The sequence below is a fragment of the Zalophus californianus genome, chromosome 6 (assembly GCF_009762305.2).
Source record: "Zalophus californianus isolate mZalCal1 chromosome 6, mZalCal1.pri.v2, whole genome shotgun sequence".
Lineage (NCBI taxonomy): Eukaryota > Metazoa > Chordata > Mammalia > Carnivora > Otariidae > Zalophus > Zalophus californianus.
The window spans coordinates 15,046,165-15,064,476 of NC_045600.1; the positions used below are offsets into that span (position 1 = coordinate 15,046,165).

General features: G+C 37.8%; 1 protein-coding gene across 6 annotated transcripts in view; it reads right to left on the reverse strand.

Moving 5' to 3' along the window:
• Positions 1-18,312, reverse strand: part of SPATA7 (spermatogenesis associated 7) — a 43,195-nt gene that overhangs the window by 16,886 nt on the left and 7,997 nt on the right. For 2 of the 6 annotated variants that reach the window (XM_027572068.2, XM_027572066.2), the window contains 2 exons: positions 14,794-14,841; positions 165-316 (listed from right to left, as the gene is read on the reverse strand). In XM_027572068.2, coding sequence (XP_027427869.2) covers positions 165-316; positions 14,794-14,841 — 200 coding nt within the window. Of the gene's footprint in view, positions 1-164; positions 317-14,793; positions 14,842-18,137; positions 18,234-18,312 lie in introns of all 6 variants that reach the window. The other 4 variants (XM_027572067.2, XM_027572069.2, XM_027572064.2 and 1 more) reach the window with 3 other exon arrangements.

The window sequence follows — 18,312 nt, forward strand, 5'->3', positions numbered from 1 at the left end:
AGACTGTGGGGCCTGAAAAGCTTAAAATATTTACTACCTGGCTCTTTAAACGAGAAGTTTACTGATTCTGACCTAAAGTAAACATACTATAACAAAGTCAGGTTGTGCCACTAATGAAATACCTTAGAAACATCTGCTTTTAACAGGTAAAAATACTATCTTACCTTTTGTAGAGTGTTAAATAGTGACTTGGAATTATTTTTAGAATTGGCCTGCATTGCTGTTTTATTTAATTTCAAATCCCTTTCACATCGTGCTAATTCCTTTTTGAGTTTCTCTCTTCGTTGTTGGTCTGCATCTGATGGGGAAAACAAATCTTTTAAAATAAAGAACAAAACAGAAAAATTAAGGTTTTGGTCTTGGAAGTCTAATAAAGGACACATTGTTTTTCTTACTAAAAATGTTTACACTATTGATATATAAATAAAAATCCACATACTTTTCTGTATAAAGAGAAGCTAACAAATATTTAATTTACAGAAACTTTAAGTGCATTATTTAAAGAGCGTAAACAATATGTGACAAATTGGCTAAGCCTAAGAGCTCAAGAAAGCAATTTCTAGCAGATATTCAGAGATACTGAAGGTGAGAAATGCTTGATGTGTTTTTTTGTGACTCTGTCATAACCAAATGCAGAGTCTGAATTAGTCCATACACTCTCCCCCAAATGCATATTATTGTCAATAACATCACATGTCATTCAAATTTAAGTTTTACAGACTTTAAAAGGATAACATTTTCAATTAGGATAACTGATTTCTACTTCTCTTAACTGCTATTCATTTGGAAATGTAAATGAAAAAAGTGGTTTTGCACTTTAGAATGCTTTAGGTCAGGTATTGAGTTATCAAAGATTTATCATTGTATGAAGGCTGAAAATGGTGAAATGAAACCTAGTCAAATTTCAAAGTTAAGAGGAGAGGAAAAGATGGTGAAGGAGTAGGGGACCTTATTCCAGCCGGTCCCCAGAATTGAGCTGGATATCTACCAGACCACTCTGAAAACCCATGGAATCAGCCTGAGATGTAAGAGGTCAGATCTGGATCTCTACAAACAGACTATCACAGGCGGTTGGTTTCGAGGTACGAAGTGGGAAGCCGTGATCCTGGGGGCAGATATCGGAGGATAAACGGAAGGGGGAGGGAGCCGTGGTGATCCTACACTGCCAGTGAGTGATGGACAGGGCACAGACTCGCAGACTGGTAGCAGTGGGGAAAGGACTTTAGGGCAGCCCCCCAGACTGAAACCTGGAGTTGCGGGGCCGCGGGAGCAAATTCGGAATGGCTGGCAGTTTTAGAAGCACAAAGGGCAGAGATGAGCCCCCAGGCCCCACCTGGAGGTGAGGACTGGGAGCGCTGCGGAGGGGTGCACAACCCAGGACGCTGCAGTTTATAGCAGCACAGACAGAAACGGAGATAGTGCTCACTGACGAACAGAGTGTGATCTCTCTGCTCTGAGGCAGAGGGTTGGAAATGATCTCTTCTGCTCTGACTCTCGGAAGAGACCCGGAAAGCCGCCAAGAAAAGCCACCAGAGAACAAAAGCCCCCCAAAAATGGTTTTCACTGAGCCCATCCCCCACCACAGAGGGCAAGGCAACTCTGTCCAAACAGGGTTGCCTGAGTAACAGCGTGGCAGGTCCCTCCCCCCAGAACACAGGCTGGGAGAACGAGAGACCAGCAACCCTAAGGTCCCTAGAAAACAGGTGCATCTTGCTTGGGTTCTGGTCAGTAATTTGGACACTCTACATTCCCTCAACTACCCCTCAACAGAATGACTAGGAGGAGCAACCCCCAAAATAGAGGAAAGACTTCTGTGACTTCTGCCACAGATTTACAAACGAATACAGAGATAACCAAGATGTCAGAGATGGAATTCAGGGTAGCAACTGTAAAGACAATAGCTAGAATGGAGAAATCAATTAATGGCAACATAGTCTCTAAGGGCAGAAATGAAAGCTGAACTGGCAGAACTTAAAAATGCTATCAGTGAGATCCAATCTAATCAAGATAATCTAACAGCTAGGCTAAGCGAGGCAGAAGAAGGAATTAGTGATCTAGAAGACCAATTAATAGACAAGAAGGAAAAGAGGAGGCCAGGGAAAAACAACTCAGAATCCATGAAAATAGAATCAGAGAAGTAAGTGACACCATGGAACGTTCCAATGTCAGAATTATTGGGATCCCTGAGGGGGTGGAAAGAGAGAGAGGACTAGAAGATATATTTGAGCAAATCGTAGCTGAGAACTTCCCTAATCTGGGGAATGAAACAAATACTCATGTCCTAGAGGCAGAGAGGACCCCTCCAAGATCAAGGAAAACAGACCAATGCCCCGGCATGTAATAGTAAAACTTGCAAATCTTAGAACCAAGGAAACCAGCTTAAGGGCAGTTAGGGGGAAGAGATTCCTTATGTACAGAGGTAGGAACATCAGAATAATGTCAGACCTATCCACAGAAACCTGGCAAGCCACAAAGGGCTGGCAAGACATATTTAGGGTACTAAATGAGAAGAACAAGCAGCCAGGAATACTTTATCCGGCAAGGCTTTCATTTAGAATGGATGGAGAGATGCAGATCTTCCATGACCGGCAGAAATGGAAAGAATATGTGACCACTAAGCTGGCCCTGCAAGAAATATTAAGGGGGGTTCTATAAAAGGAGAAAGACCCCAAGAGTGATACAGAACAGAAATTTACAGAGACAACCTATAAAAACAAGGTCTTCACAGGCAACATGATGACAATAAATTCACATTTTTCAATAATCACTCTCAACGTGAACAGCCTAAATGCTCCCATAAAACAGCACAGGGTTACAGGTTGGATAAAAAGACAGGACCCATTCATATACAAGAGACTCATTTTGAACCTAAAGATACATCCAGACCGAAAGTGAAGGGATGGAGATCAATCTTCCATGCCAATGGACCTCAAAAGAAAGCTGGGATAGCAATTCTTATAACAGACAAATTAGATTTTAAGCTAAAGACTGTAGTTAGAGACACAGAAGGACACTGTATCATTCTTAAAGGGTCTATCCAATGAGAAGATCTAACAATTGTAAATATCTACACCCCCAATGTGGGAGCAGCCATCTACATAAGCCAGCTGTTAACTAAAATAAAGAGTCATATTGATAACAATACTTTAGTTGTAGGAGACCTCAATACTCCACTCTCAGCAATGGACAGATCATCTAAGCAGAAAATCAACTGAAACAAGAGCTTTGAAAGACACACTGGACCAGATGGACCTCATAGATATATACAGAGCATTCCACCCTAAAACAACAGAATACTCATATTCTCGAGCACACACGGAACTTTCTCCAGAATAGACCACATACTGGGTTACAAATCAGGTCTCAACTGATACCAAAAGACTGAGATTATTCCTTGCATATTCTCAGACCACAATGCTTTAAAACTAAAACCCAATCACAAGAAAAAATTTGGCAGAAATTCAAACACTTGGAAGCTAAAGACCACTCTGCTCAATCATGTTTGGGTCAACCAAGAAATCAAAGAAGAACTTAAACAATTCATGGAAACCAATGAGAACGAAAACACATCAGTCCAAAACCTATGGGATACTGCAAAGGCGGTCCTAAGGGGGAAATACATAGCCATCCAAGCCTCACTCAAAAAAACAGAAAAATCCCGAATTTACCCACTAACTTTACACCTTAAAGAACTAGAAAAAAAGCAACAAACAATGCTTAAGCCATGCATTAGCAGAGAAATAATTAAGATTAGAGCAGAAATCAATGAATTAGAAACCAGAAACACAGTAGATCAGATCAACAAAACTAGAAGCTGGTTCTTTGAAAGAATTAATAAGATCGATAAACCACTGGCCACACTTATCTAAAATAAAAGAGAAAGGACCCAAATTAATAAAATTATGAATAAAAGGGGAGAGATCACAACTAACACCAAGGAAATAGAAACAATTATTAGAAATTAATATCAACAGCTATATGCCAATAAATTGAGCAACCTGGAAGAAATGGATACCTTCCTGGAAACCTATAAGCTGCCAAGACTGAAACAGGAAGAAATTAACAACCTGAATAGGCCAATAACCAGTAATGAGATTGAAGCAGTGATCCAAAACCTCCCAAAAGAGTCCAGGGCCTGATGAATTCCCTGGGGAATTCTACCAAACATTCAAAGAAGAAATAATACCTATTCTCCTGAAGCTTTTTCAAAAAATAGAAACAGAAGGAAAGCTACCAGACTCATTCTATGAGGCCAGCATTACCTTAATCCCCAAACCAGGCAAAGACCCCATCAAAAAGGAGAATTTCAGACCGATATCCCTGATGAATATGGATTCCAAAATCCTCAACAAAATCCTAGCTAATAGGATCCAACAATACATTAAAAGGATCATCCACCACGACCAAGTGGGATTTATCCCTGGGATGCAAGGGTGGTTCAACATTCACAAATCAATCAATGTGATAGAACACATTAATAAGAGAGAGAAGAACCATATGGTCCTCTCAATTGATGCAGAAAAAGCATTTGACAAAATACAGCATCCTTTCCTGATTAAAACTCTTCAGAGTATAGGGATAGAGGGAACAATCCTCAAGTTCATAAAATCCATCTATGAAAAACCCACAGCAAATATCATCTTCGATGGGGAAAAGCTGAGAGCCTTTCCCTTAAGATCAGGAACATGACAAGGATGCCCAGTCTAGCCACTATTGTTCAACATAGTACTAGAAGTCCTAGTAACAGCAATCAGACAACAAAAAGAAATAAAAAGTATTCAAATTGGCAAAGAAGTCAAACTCTCTCTCTTCACAGATGACATGATACTTTATGTGGAAAATCCAAAAGACTCCACCCTCAAATTACTAGAACTCATACAGCAATTCAGTAATGTGGCAGGATACAAAATCAATGCACAGAAATCAGTCTTTTTCTTATACACTAATAATGCAACTGTATAAAGAGAAATTAGAGAAATGATTCCATTTACAATGGCACCAAAAACCATAAGATACCTCGGAATAAACCTAACGAAAGAGGTAAAGGATCTATACTCTAGGAACTACAGAACACTCATGAAAGAAATTGAAGACACAAAAAGATGGAAAAACATTCATGGATCGGAAGAATAAACATTGTTAAAATGTCTATGCTACCCAGAGCAATCCATACCTTCAACGCCATCCCGATCAAAATTCCAATGACATTTTTCAAAGTGCTAGAACAAACAATCCTAAAATTTGTATGGAATCAGAAAAGACCCCTAATCACCAAGGAAATGTTGAAAAAGAAAAACAAAGCTGGGGGCATCACATTGCCTAAGTTCAAGCTATATTACAAAGCAGTGATCACCAAGACAGAATGGTACTGGAACAGAAACAGACATACAGACCAATGGAACAGCATAGAGAGCCCATAATGGACCCTCAACTCTATGGTCAAATAATGTTCGACAAAGCAGGAAAAAATATGCAATGGAAAAAAGAAAGTCTCTTCAATAAACGGTGCTGGGAAAATTGGACAGCTATATACAGAAGAATGAAACTCAAACATTCTCTAACACCATACACAAAGATAAACTCAAAATGGATGAAAGACCTCTATGTGAGACAGGAATCCATCAAAATCCTACAGGAAAACATAGGCAGTAACCTCTTTAACATCAGCCACAGCAACTTCTTTCAAGATACATCTCCAAAGTCTAGTGAAACAAAAGCAAAAATGAACTTTTGGGACTTCATCAAGATAAAAAGCTTCTGCACAGCAAAGTAAAAAGTCAACAAAACAAAGAGGCAACCCACAGAATGGGAGAAAATATTTGCAAATGACACTACAGACAGAGCACTGATATCCAAGATCTATAAAGAACTACTCAAACTCAACACCCAAAAAACAAATAATCAAGTAAAAAAAATGGGCAGAAGACATGAACAGACACTTCTCCAATGAAGACATACAAATGGCTAAGACACACATGAAAAAATGTTCATCATTAGCCATCAGGGAAACTCAAATCAAAACCACCTTGAATACCACCTTACACCAGTTAGAATGGCAAAAACTGACAAGACAAGAAACAACAAATGTTGGACAGGTCGTGGAGAAAGGGGAACCCTCTTACACTGTTGGTGGGAATGCAAGTTGGTACAGCCACTTTGGAAAACAGTGTGGAGGTGCCTCCAAAAATTAAAAATAGAGCTACCCTATGACCCAGCAATTGCACTCCTGGGTATTCACCCCAAAGACACAGATGTAGTGAAAAGAAGGGCCATATGCACCCCAATGTTCATAGCAGCAATGTCCGCAATAGCCAAACTGGAAAGAGCCGAGATGCCCTTCAACAGACGAATGGATAAAGAAGATGTGGTCCATATATACAATGGAATATTACTCAGCCATCAGAAAGGATGAATACCCAACTTTTACATCAACATGGATGGGACTGGAGGAGATTATGCTAAGTGAAATAAGTCAAGCAGAGAAAGTCAATTATCCTATGGTTTCACTTATTTGTGGAACATAAGGAATACCATGGAGGACATTAGGAGAAGGAAGGGAAAAATGAAGGGGGGGGAATCGGAGGGAGAGACGAACCATGAGAGACCGTGGACTCCGAGAAACAAACTGAGGGTTTTAGAGGGGAGGGGGGTGGGGGGATGGGTTAGCTTGGTGATGGGTATTAAGGAGGGCACGTACTGCATGGAGCACTGGGTGCTATACAAAAACAATGAATTGTGGCTCACTACATCAAAAACTAGTGATGTATTGTATGGTGACTAACATAACATAATAAAATTAAATTAAATTAAAAAAATTTCGAAGTTAAATGAAAAGTTAACCATAATCAAAATGACTTGTATTTTCATATAAATTAAAAATTTATATACTTTTTCGATTGGAATTTATCCCAATTTAATGGACAAGATAATTTTAAGTTTCAAATCACTGTGATTTGAATCAGAATTTATATAAATTACTATAAGCTTAAAAAACAAAGTTTGAACTATAATTATTAAAAAATAAGCATGATAAAGTAAATATATTTATTATTTTAAAAGGTGGACTGAATAGAGATGACTCTTGAACAACTGCATGGGTCCACTTATATGTGGATTTTTTACAACACTGTACTGTAAATGTATTTTCTCTCCCTTGTGATTTTTTTTTTTTCTAAACCTAATTAGTAACTTGGCCATATTTTTAAAAAGATTTTTTATTTTTAAGTATTCTCTACAGCTAACGTGGTACTCGAACTTACAACCCCGAGATCAAGTGTCCCATGTTCTGCCAACTGAGCTTGCCAGGTGCCGCCCTTGTGATTTTCTTAATAACATTTTTTCTCTAGCTTAATGTATTGTAACAATACAATATATATAATACATGTCACACACAAATTATGTGTGTGATATATATTACAGGACTATGTTATCAGTAAGGTCAACAGTAGGCTCTTCATAGTTAAGTTTTTGGAGAGTCAAAAGTTAGACAGGGAGGGACGCCTGGGTGGCTCAGCCAGTTAAGCGTCTGCCTTCGGCTCAGGTCATGATCCCAGGGTCCTGGGATCGAGTCCCGCATCGGGCTCCCTGCTCGGCGGGGAGCCTGTTTCTCCCTCTGCCTCTGCCTCTCTCTGTGTCTCATGAATAAATAAATAAAATCTTTAAAAAAAAAAAAAGTTAGACAGGGATTTTTGACTATATGGGGGGGTTGGTGTCAACTGTGTTACTTTCAACTTATTCTGTCCTCAAATGCCTGATTAGTTATTAACTATTATATATGTAATATATAATACAAAATATTACATATTAATTATTATTAATTATTGTTAATGTATTAACTACATTATTGCAGATAATATCTGTGGAGTGAATTAAATAGAATTTTCTCTGTCAGATCTATTATCTCAGGGTGCCTGGGGGTAGCTCAGTCAGTTAAGCATCTGCCTTCGGCTCAGGTCATGGTCCCAGGGTCCTGGGATTGAGCTCCGTGTTGGGCTCCCTGCTCGGCGGGAAGCCTGCTTCTCCCTCTCCCACTCCCCCTCTTTGTGTTCCCTCTTTTGCTGTGTCTCTCTCTGTCAAATAAATAAATAAAATCTTTAAAAAAAATGGTAGAAAAATACAAAATTATTTAAAAAAAAAGATCTATTATCTTACTTATAGGTAAAACAAGTGAGTAAAAAAATCCTCAACAGAGTCCTCAAGACTATCAATTTTTAAATACTTCCGTATTACCAAATCTGTCCAACCTATTCATTTAAGTAACATCTCCTCACACCATACACAAAAATCAACTCTAAATGTATCACAGACTTAAATGTGAAAGCTTAAACTATAAAACTCTTAGAAAAAGACAGAAGAGTAAATCTTTAGGACTTTGGGTGAGGCAAAGATTTCTTAGGTACAAGCAATTAAAAAAAATTAGATTTAAAATGAAAAATTTTATACTTTTTTTAAAAGGTTTTATTTTAAAGTAATCTCTACACTGAACATGGGGCTCGAACTCACAACCCGGAAATCAAGAGTCACATGCTCTACAGACTGAGCCAGCCAGGCGCCTTTTAAACTTTTTCTAAAGACACATCCTTAAAAAAATAAAAAGGCAAGCCATAGATGGGGAAAAAAATACTTGCAAGTCACACAGCTAATAAAGGATTCCATGCAAAATATATAAATAATACACAACTCAATAATAAGACAACCCAGGGCGCCTGGGTGGCTCAGTTGGTTAAGCGACTGCCTTTGGCTCAGGTCATGATCCTGGAGTCCCGGGATCGAGTCCCACATCGGGCTCTCTGCTCAGCAGGGAGTCTGCTTCTCCCTCTGACCCTCTTCCCTCTCGTGCTCTCTATCTCTCATTCTCTCTCTCTCAAATAAATAAAATCTTTAAAAAAAAAATAATAAGACAACCCAATTAAAAAACGGACAGGGGTGCCTGGTGGCTCAGTCAGTTAAGTGTCCGACTCTTGATGTCTGCTCAGGTCATGATCTCAGGGTCGTGGGATGGAGCCCCACATCGGGCTCCGTGCTGGGTGTGGAGCCTGCTTAAGATTTTCTCTCTCCCTCTCCCTCTTGCCAGCCCCCACCTCCTCTAAAAAATGTGGACAAAAGATTTGAATATTTATCAAAAACATACAAATGGCCAATAAGCGTACGAAAAAATGCTCTACATCATTAGTCATGAGGAAAATGCAAATTGAATCCATAAGATACCACTTCACACCCACTAGAATGGCTAAAATCAAAACAGGAGTCAATAGGTGGGGCACCTGGCTGGCTTAGCTGGAAGAGCATGCAACTCTTGATCTCAGGGTCAGGAGTTTGAATCCCACACTGGGTGTAGAGATTACTAAAAAAAAAAACTAAAAAAAAAAAAGGGAGTTAATAACAAGTGTTAGCAGGGATATGCTGGAGGTGAGAAGGTAAAATGGTACAGCCCCTTTGGAAAAAAGTTTGGCAGTTTCTTAAAAAATTAAATATAATTTTCCCATAAGACTTAGCAGTTCCATTCTCAGGTATATACCCAGAAGAAATGAAAACTTATGTCTACAAAAAAGACTTGTACCTGAATGTTCTTAGCAGCACTATTCATAATAGCCAAAAAACCCAGAAATAATGCAAATATCCATCAATTGATGAATAGACAAATGTGGTATTATCCATACAATGTAATACTATTCAGCAATTAAAAGGAATGAAGTAATGACAAATTATGACACAGACGAATCTCAAAAACATCATGCTAAGTGAAAACTGTAATGCAAAAAACCACATATTCAGTTTTTATGAAATGTCCAGAAAAGGCAAATCTATAGAGAAAAAAAGTAAGTTAGTAGTTGCCTGAAGCCAGGGGTGGGAAGAGAGAGCAGCTGCAAATGGTTATAAGGGATCTTTTTGGGCTGACACAAATGTTCTAAAATTGGTTTGTCATGATGTCTGTACAACTTTTAAACTTAGTAAAAATCAGTGAATCTTATTTATCCAGTTAGTTAAGTAAGGAAGCTCTATGCCCACTGGGGTTTGAACTCATGACCCTGAGATCAAGAGTCACACGCTCTACTGACGTGAGCCAGCCAGAAGCCCCTAAAATAGTGAGGTATGCAAATCATTTGTCAATAAAACTGCTATAAAAAGTAAAGTCTTTTAATGCATTCGAATATGGGATTTTTAAAAAAGATTATTTTAGAGAGAGGGTGAGCGAGCAGGCACACACGAGCTGGGGGAGCAGCAGGGGGAAAGAGAATCCTCAAGCCGACTCCTTGCAGAACGCAGAGCCCGACATGGAGCTCAATCCCAAGACCCTGAGATCATGACCTGAGCCGAAACCAAGAGTCAGACGCTTAACCCACTGAACCACACAGGTGCCCCTCGAATATGGGATTATTTAAACAATTCAATAAACTATGTAGAGCTATTCTAGCTTAGATACTATGAAGATTGAAATGATCGAGTCAGTAGTCTGTTACAAGAGAGTATCTTATAAAAACAGATGGCTCAAACCCAGAGATTTCTTTCTTTAAGTGTCTATAAAATCTGTTTCTAAGTTAGTTATATTAATTATAATGAACATCAGCTCTATAACACAAGAATAATGATTATTAATTACACTTTAGTTTGGTGATAACAATCTTTGTAATTCTTCTAGCCATCACAATTTTCATTTACATGGCAAAAAAAAGAAAACCTCTTGTCTCAACTGACTGAAAGCAGAAAGTACCCTGGATAAATAAGCACTAGCTAAATTTAAATTGCAAAAACAAAAAATAGGAGCAATTCTTTAAATACAACCTATATGCTGTCAATTCTCAAATCTTTCTCTCTTTCTTTTCTTTCTTTCTTTTCTTTCTCTCTCTCTCTCTCTTCCTTCCTCCCTTCCTCCCTCTTTTAATTTAAGTAAGCTCTATGTGTTAGGAGTTAGTTGGACACTTAGGTAGTCAGAGCCAGGGTCCCCAAAAAGAAAGCAAAAAGCCGGGACAGCTAAAACAAAACTGCACTATTGCAGTTTTGCAGCTTAGACAAGACCACCTGTTTTGCAGCTTAGACAAGACCACAAGAGCACACTGTTTAGCAGCTTTTGCAAAAATGGCTTTTGCAAAACATCCTGAAACAAAACAATTAACCATAAAACATTGGTCACTATCACTTCGTCTCCAAATGTCAGCCCACAAGATCACCAACACATGAACAATAACCTGATCGGTGGATGGGCGCATTATCAAAGCCCTGACTAGCACACCTTAGCAGCCAATCCACAGGGGCCCACATTCAGGATGCTTAAGGTAATTTCCTGAGTTTATAAAAACCCCTACACTTAGAAGCTCAAAGGGCACCCCTCTTGGGTCCCCTCCCTCTTCGGGAGCTCTGACTACTATTGTTCAGTAAACTTTGCTTTGCTGCCCACCACTCTGTCTGGTCTACCTCTTCATTCTTCAAAGTGGCAGGACCAAGAACCATGGACACTAAGGGGACAAAAATCCTGTAACATATGCCCAAAGTGGGGCTTGAACTCATAACCCCAAGATCAAGAGCCACATGCTCTGAGTCAGCTGGGTGCCCCAACTCACCATTACTTCTTATCTGCATTCCTGTCTCCTAACTAGTCATTCTGCTTCTACCATTGCCCCTTATGGGCTATTCTTAACTCAGTAGCCAGACAGATGCTTTTAAAAGTTAAACTGGCTCTATTACTCTTCTACTCAAGACACTCCAATGGCTTCCAATTCCATGCAGAGTGACAGGCAAAGCACTTGCACTGGCTACAGCCCACCAAGTCTGTTCTCTCTGTCCCACCTCAATAACTTCTTCTAACATTCTTCAGCTGGCCCACTTCACATCAGCAAGACAGCTTTCTTTGCTGTTCCCTGAACACACCAATCACAATGCCATTTCAAAGCTTTTGTACTTGCTGTTTCTTTGGTCTTCATTGTTCTTCCCCCATCTACCCACTTGTCTCTCCCTTAATTCTTTCAGGTTTCTGCTTACTTTCTCAGTGAGGCCTTCTCTTCCAAGCAGACTTTCAATCTCCCTTATCCTGCTTGGTTTTTTTCCATTGCACTTGTCACTCTCTGACATATTCTGTACCTACTTAGTTTTTTTTTTGTATTTTCTCATCATTTGTCTCCTTCAACTAGAATGTAAGCTCTATAAAAGCAGGTACTTTATTCACCTCCACCTCCTTTTGTTCTAAGGGCCCTTGGAACAGTATCTAGCACATAGTAGGTGCCTAATATTTGCTGAATTAGTCAATGAATAAACTCTAGTGAACTAAACAAAATATTATGCAAAATGCCTGATTACTTTAAACTGGTGAACATGGATCTTAGATCCCAGGGTTTGGTTCAGTAAGAGGATTAATACATACATTCAGGCAGGCTTTTTATTACTCAGTCTAAATAAAAAAAGAGATAATCTTATTTTACATATTTATTGTTCAGGAAATTAATATCAGTGTGAAAATTTAGCAAAACTTTCCCATTTAGAGGTGATCCTAGTTAAAGAAGATTATCTGATAATGACAATTGGGTAAAAACATTTTTTTTTTTAGTTAGGAATTCCTTTATTCCTTATCAAAACAATCTAACAGCAAAGGGTAAAAACATCTTAATTGAAATGATTCAGATTTTTTTTGAAGATTAAATTTATGTATTGTTATTTATGTATTGTTTGTTTGTTTATAGTAATCTCTACACTCAACGTAGGGCTCGAACTCAAGACCCTTGAGATCAAAAGTCACATGCTCTACCGATGGACCAGCCAGGCGCCCCAAATGATTCAGATTTTTTAAGTTGATAAACACTGAACCAGTTTTTTGTGCTATAAAAATACCATTAATATGATACAGAAGAAAAAGAATACACCACAGAAATTAAAAATCTGGAAGAATCCTCAGAGATTATCTAATTACCTTTCATTTTACAAGAGAGGAGGGTAAGAGGTAAAATGACTTGCCCACATAACTTTTATGCTGTGGTCAATCTGGTCTTTCAAGATATATATTTAAGTCTGGACTCTTGTCTAAAATGCCTCTGACCCTCTTCTAAAATTATGTGACCTCCAAGATTCCTTCACAGATATGAGAGCCCACACTAGGGCCTGTTACAAATAAAGGAACAAAAGAGGGAGACTACAAAGTGCCAAGCATGGGGCCTGCGAGGACACCGTGCTCACTGAATGGCAGCTGGGGGCAACTGGCTCAGTTTAAAAGTCCTAGCTCTTCCACTAAGAAGGTCTATAAGAAGAGATCAGGTTCAACTGATCCTGCTGTCTTTGATCTTTCCCAGACTGCACCTAAGGGGCATTTCTCTACCTATTCTTTCTTTCATTCACCACTTAGCATGCACTACACGTTGGGCTGATACTTATTGTCTGATATAGAAATCCTCTCTCAGGCTATGATATCTATGTCCTTTTGCTATTTTTAGGTATATAAGTATATATTTCCTGACTTGAACTCAAACAAAAGCCTCATATAGTATCTTTTAGAACATTTTAAAATAGGAATTTCAAATTCTGGAGTCTGATTATTTCCTTAGTAGAGGTTATTTAGAAAACTTCGGTCAATATGGATTTTCAGATACTATCAAGTTTATCAGTTATTAGGATATAAATAGTAGACAGTATTTTTCTGAAGAAAAGTGCCAGTTATGGTAGTTTTAATGAATCACTCAGTAACCTTAATAAACCAAGGGAAGTTAGAATCACAGAATCCTAGAACTTTACCTTGTCAAGCCTTTTAGTACTATCCAAATTTTTATATGTAGGAATAATGAAATCCAGAGAAGTTAAATAATTTATCCAAAGTTATGCAGCAATTTAGTGGCAAAGCCTGGGCTCAATTCTAAGTTCTTAAACTTAGAAATACAAGCTTCTTTTATTTATGGATAATTTTTAAAAGTTAGAAAATGCTTCCTCAAAAGGCAATATATCAACATCCATTACTAGGATGGCTACAATCAAAAACATAGAAAATAACAAGTGTTGGGGAGGATGTGGAGAAACTGGAGGCCTTGCACACTATTGGTAGAAATGCAAAATGATGTAGCTGCTGTACAAAATACTATGGTGGTTTCTCAAAAAATTAAAAGTAGAATTATCGTATGATCTAGCAATTCCACTTTTGGGCATATACCCAAAAGAATGGAAAGCTGGGTCTCAAAGAGATATCTGTACATCCATGTCCACAGTAGAATTATTAAAAATAAACAAAAGGTGGAAACAACCCAAGTGTCTACTGACTTAATGATTGTATAAACAAAAAAGCCTTAAAAAGGAAGGAGATTCTGACATATGTTACAACATGGATGAAATTCAAGCACATTATGCTAGGTAAAATAAGCCAGTCACAAAAGGAAAACTACCTGATGATTCCACTTACATGAAGTACCAGAGTAGTCAGAGTCAGAGACAGAAAACAGAATGATAGTTGCAAGGTAGTTATTGTTTAATGGGTACGAGTTTCAGTTCTGCAAGATAAGAAGGGTTCTAGAAATGGGTAGTGGTGACAGTTGGACCACAGTATGAACATAGCCAATGCCACTGAAATGGTTAAAATGGTTAGACTTACAAATGGTTACGATGGTAAATTCTATGGTATGTATAGTTTACCACAAGGTTTTTAAAAATGTTTTATTTAAATGTTTATTTAACATACAGTGAAATACTGCTTTCAGAAGCAGAGTTCAGTGATTCATCACTTACAGATAACACGCAGCGCTCATCACAACAAGTACCCTCCTTTATCTCCAACACCCATCTAACCATAAGTGTTTTTTAAAAGTCAGTACGTGAAAAGTAACTTACATTTGATGCTGGCACTCATGCTTAATGGAACCGAGCAGTCTACTGCAGCTGAAAGAAAAAAAAAATCAGTTGTTTAGTAATATTCTTAATAGATATAAATGAATAAATATCAGACGTGAAAAGCACAAAAAGTTCCAGAATTTCCAGTTCCTTGTTTTGATCTTTATGGTACTTCTAGAGATAAGAAATATAATACCCGTGATAAAAAATACACTGGTTGGGATTAATAGCTCATTGGGCACTGTAGAAGGAAGTATTAGTGAACTTGAAAACATAGCAATATAAAATCCTCAAAATGAAACACAGTAAATAAAGATTGGAAAATAAATGCACAGAGCATCACTGACCTAACCTACCTCTATCATGCACTTAGCATACCTGTAATTGGGAGTCCCAAAACAAACCCCCCCAAAAAGGCAAAATAAGAGGCTCTACACTACTTGATTTCAAGACTTACTATAATGCTACAGTAATTAAGGCAGTATGGTATTTTTCTTTTTAAAGATTTTATTTATTTAGTTGATATGGTCGGGGGGAGAGCAAGCACAAGCAGGGGGAACAGCAGGCAGAGGGAGAAGCAGGCTCCCCACTGATCAAGGAGCCCAATGTGGGGCTTGATCCCAGGACCCAGAGATCACGACCAGAGCTGAAGGCAGGTGCTTAACCGACTGAGCCACCCAGGCGCCCATATAAGATCTAGAACAGAACCGAGAAGTCCAGAAATTTACCCTCCAATATGGGTCAGCTGTCTTTCAAAAACTGCAAAGGCAATTCAACACAGAAAGGACAATCTCTTCAACAAGTGGTACTAGGAATATCTGGATATTCATAGGCAAAAAACTGATACTTTATATAAAAACTCACTTAAAATGGATCACAAACTTAAATGTAGGAGCTAAAACTTACACTTCTAGAAGAAAACACATAAGAAAATCTTAGTGACCTAAGATTAGGAAAAGATTTCTTAAACAGGATATGGAAAGTATAAACTATTAAAACAATTGAAAAGCTGAACTTGATTTCACATGTCACAAAATACAATTTATCTTTAGATTTCTCATTTAAAAATATAAACTTCATAAAATGCAAACTAAGATTTATAAACTTAGCTCTTCAAATGAGAAAACAAAAATTTTTAGAAGACCTTAGTGAAAAACTGATGAAATTCAAATAAGATCTGTACTTAATAGTTTTCTATCAATATTCATTTGCTAGTTTTAATAATTGTACTGTGGTTATGTAAGATTTTAACATTAGGGAAAGCTGGGTGAAGGGTTTCTGTGACACCATATTATTTTCACAACTTTTCTATAAGTCTAAAATTATTTCATAATAAACATTTTAAAAAGAAAATGAAAAGGTAAGTCTCAGACTGGGAGAAAATGTATTTGATACAGACTCTGTATTTAATATACAAAGAACTCTCACAATTTAATATTAAGAAACAAACAACGTGGGATGCCTGGGTGGCTCAGTCAGTAAAGCGTCTGCCTTCAGCTCAAGGTCATGATCACGGGGACCTGGGGGACCTGGGATCGAGCCCCGGGTCGGGCTCCCTGCTCCGCGGGAGCCTGCTTCTCTCTCTCCCTCTGCGTGCTACTCCCCCTACTTATGCTCTCTCTCTGTCAAATAAATAAAATCTTAAAAAAAAGAAACAACTTATTTTAAAAAATGGGCAAAAGATCTGAACAGATATTTCACCAAAGATTTACAGATAGCAAATAAGCACAAGAAAAGTTAGTCAACATCATTAGGCATCAGGGAAATAAAGCTAAAGCCCTGATGAGCGACCTAAATCTCCACTAGAATGGCTGCAGGAGGACTGCCAAAGGAAGTGCTGGTGAGAATGCGGAAGTGATAGAAACACACAATGGCACTCACTCTGGAAAACAGGCAGTTTCTTATAAAGTTAAACATACTTACCATTTTACCCCACAATTCCACTCGTAGTGATACATTTATCAGCGTGAAAAGGAAGCACATGTTCAAAGACTGTACGAGAATGCTTATAGCAGCTTTATTCCTAATGGCCAAAATTGAGTCAAAACAATCCAAATACTCACGAACTGATGAATTCATAAGCAAACTGTGGTATATTCATTGAATGGAAAATGACTTAACAATAAAAAGGAAGAACTACAGACGTACATACCAACATGGATTAGTCTCCAGAACGTTAGCTAATTGAAAGGAGCCAGACACAAATTGATACACAGTGTATGATTCCATTTATATGAAATTCTAGAAAAGGCAAAACTATAGTGATAGAAAGCAGATAAGGGGTTGCCAAGGATTGGGGGAAGAGACTGATTGCAAAGGACTAGGGAGAACTTTTTAGGGTGATGGGAATGTTCTGTATCAGGGGTCAGTGAATGTTTTCTGCAAAGGGACAGATGGCAAATTCTTCAGGCTTTACAGAGGGATTATGGCCTCTGTCACAACTAGTCCGCTCTGCTCGTTAGAGCAAAAGCCACCACAGACAATATATCTGAGAATGAACATGACTGTTTATTTACGGACAATGAAATTTGAATTTCATGTGACTTTCACATGTTACAAAATATATATATATATTTAAGATTTTATTTATTTATTTGAGAGAGAGAGAATGAGAGAGAGCACATGATGGGGGAGGGTCAGGGGGAGAAGCAGGCTCCCCGCTGAGCAGGGAGCAAGATCCAGGGACTCCAGGATCATGATCTGAGCCAAAGGCAGTCGCTTAACCAACTGAGCCACCCAGGTGCCCCGAAATATTGTTCTTTTGATTTTTTCTGACCATTTAAAAACATAAATACAAATATCATTTTTAGTTCAAGAGCTGTACAAAAATAGGTGGCAGGAGGATTTGGCCTACGAGCTGTAGTTAGCCGATCCCTGTTATAGGATGACTGTTGTGATTATACAAATGTATATATGTTTCAAAACCCTTAACTGTACACTTAAAATTAACGCATTTTATTGTATATAATTATCTCAATAAAGCAACAAAAAAGAAAAAAGTAATAGCTGGCATCCTCTTTGTACAATTTCTGTAATAGATTTGAAAACAAAAAAGCAGATTACAAACTTATTATATTAAGATCAATATCTAACCACAAAAATGTATTACGGATAACACAGGTAAAATGAAATAATGTAATTATTATATAGATATCAAATATAGTTAATAAAAATGGCATTCTGAATTTTCTACATATAAAAGTTAGAGTTAACAGTTGATATCTTACCACACCAAACACAAATCCATTTATATATATATTCATTTTTGCTACAGATTTACCCTAATTAGAAAGGAAGCTGAGGGTTTAAATTGGGTATAGAAGTTCACATTTGCACATTATTACCTTTGGCTGAAAGGATTTTATTATAGTGAACAGCCATGTGATTCTTGACCAGGTGGAGAGTACTTAGTCTGAGAGAGGAGGAGTCAGTGCAAAAAGCTAAAAATTAAAACATATTTAATCATTATATTTTTAGAATATAAAAATCATCATGAGATAAACAAGATACTGATTATTA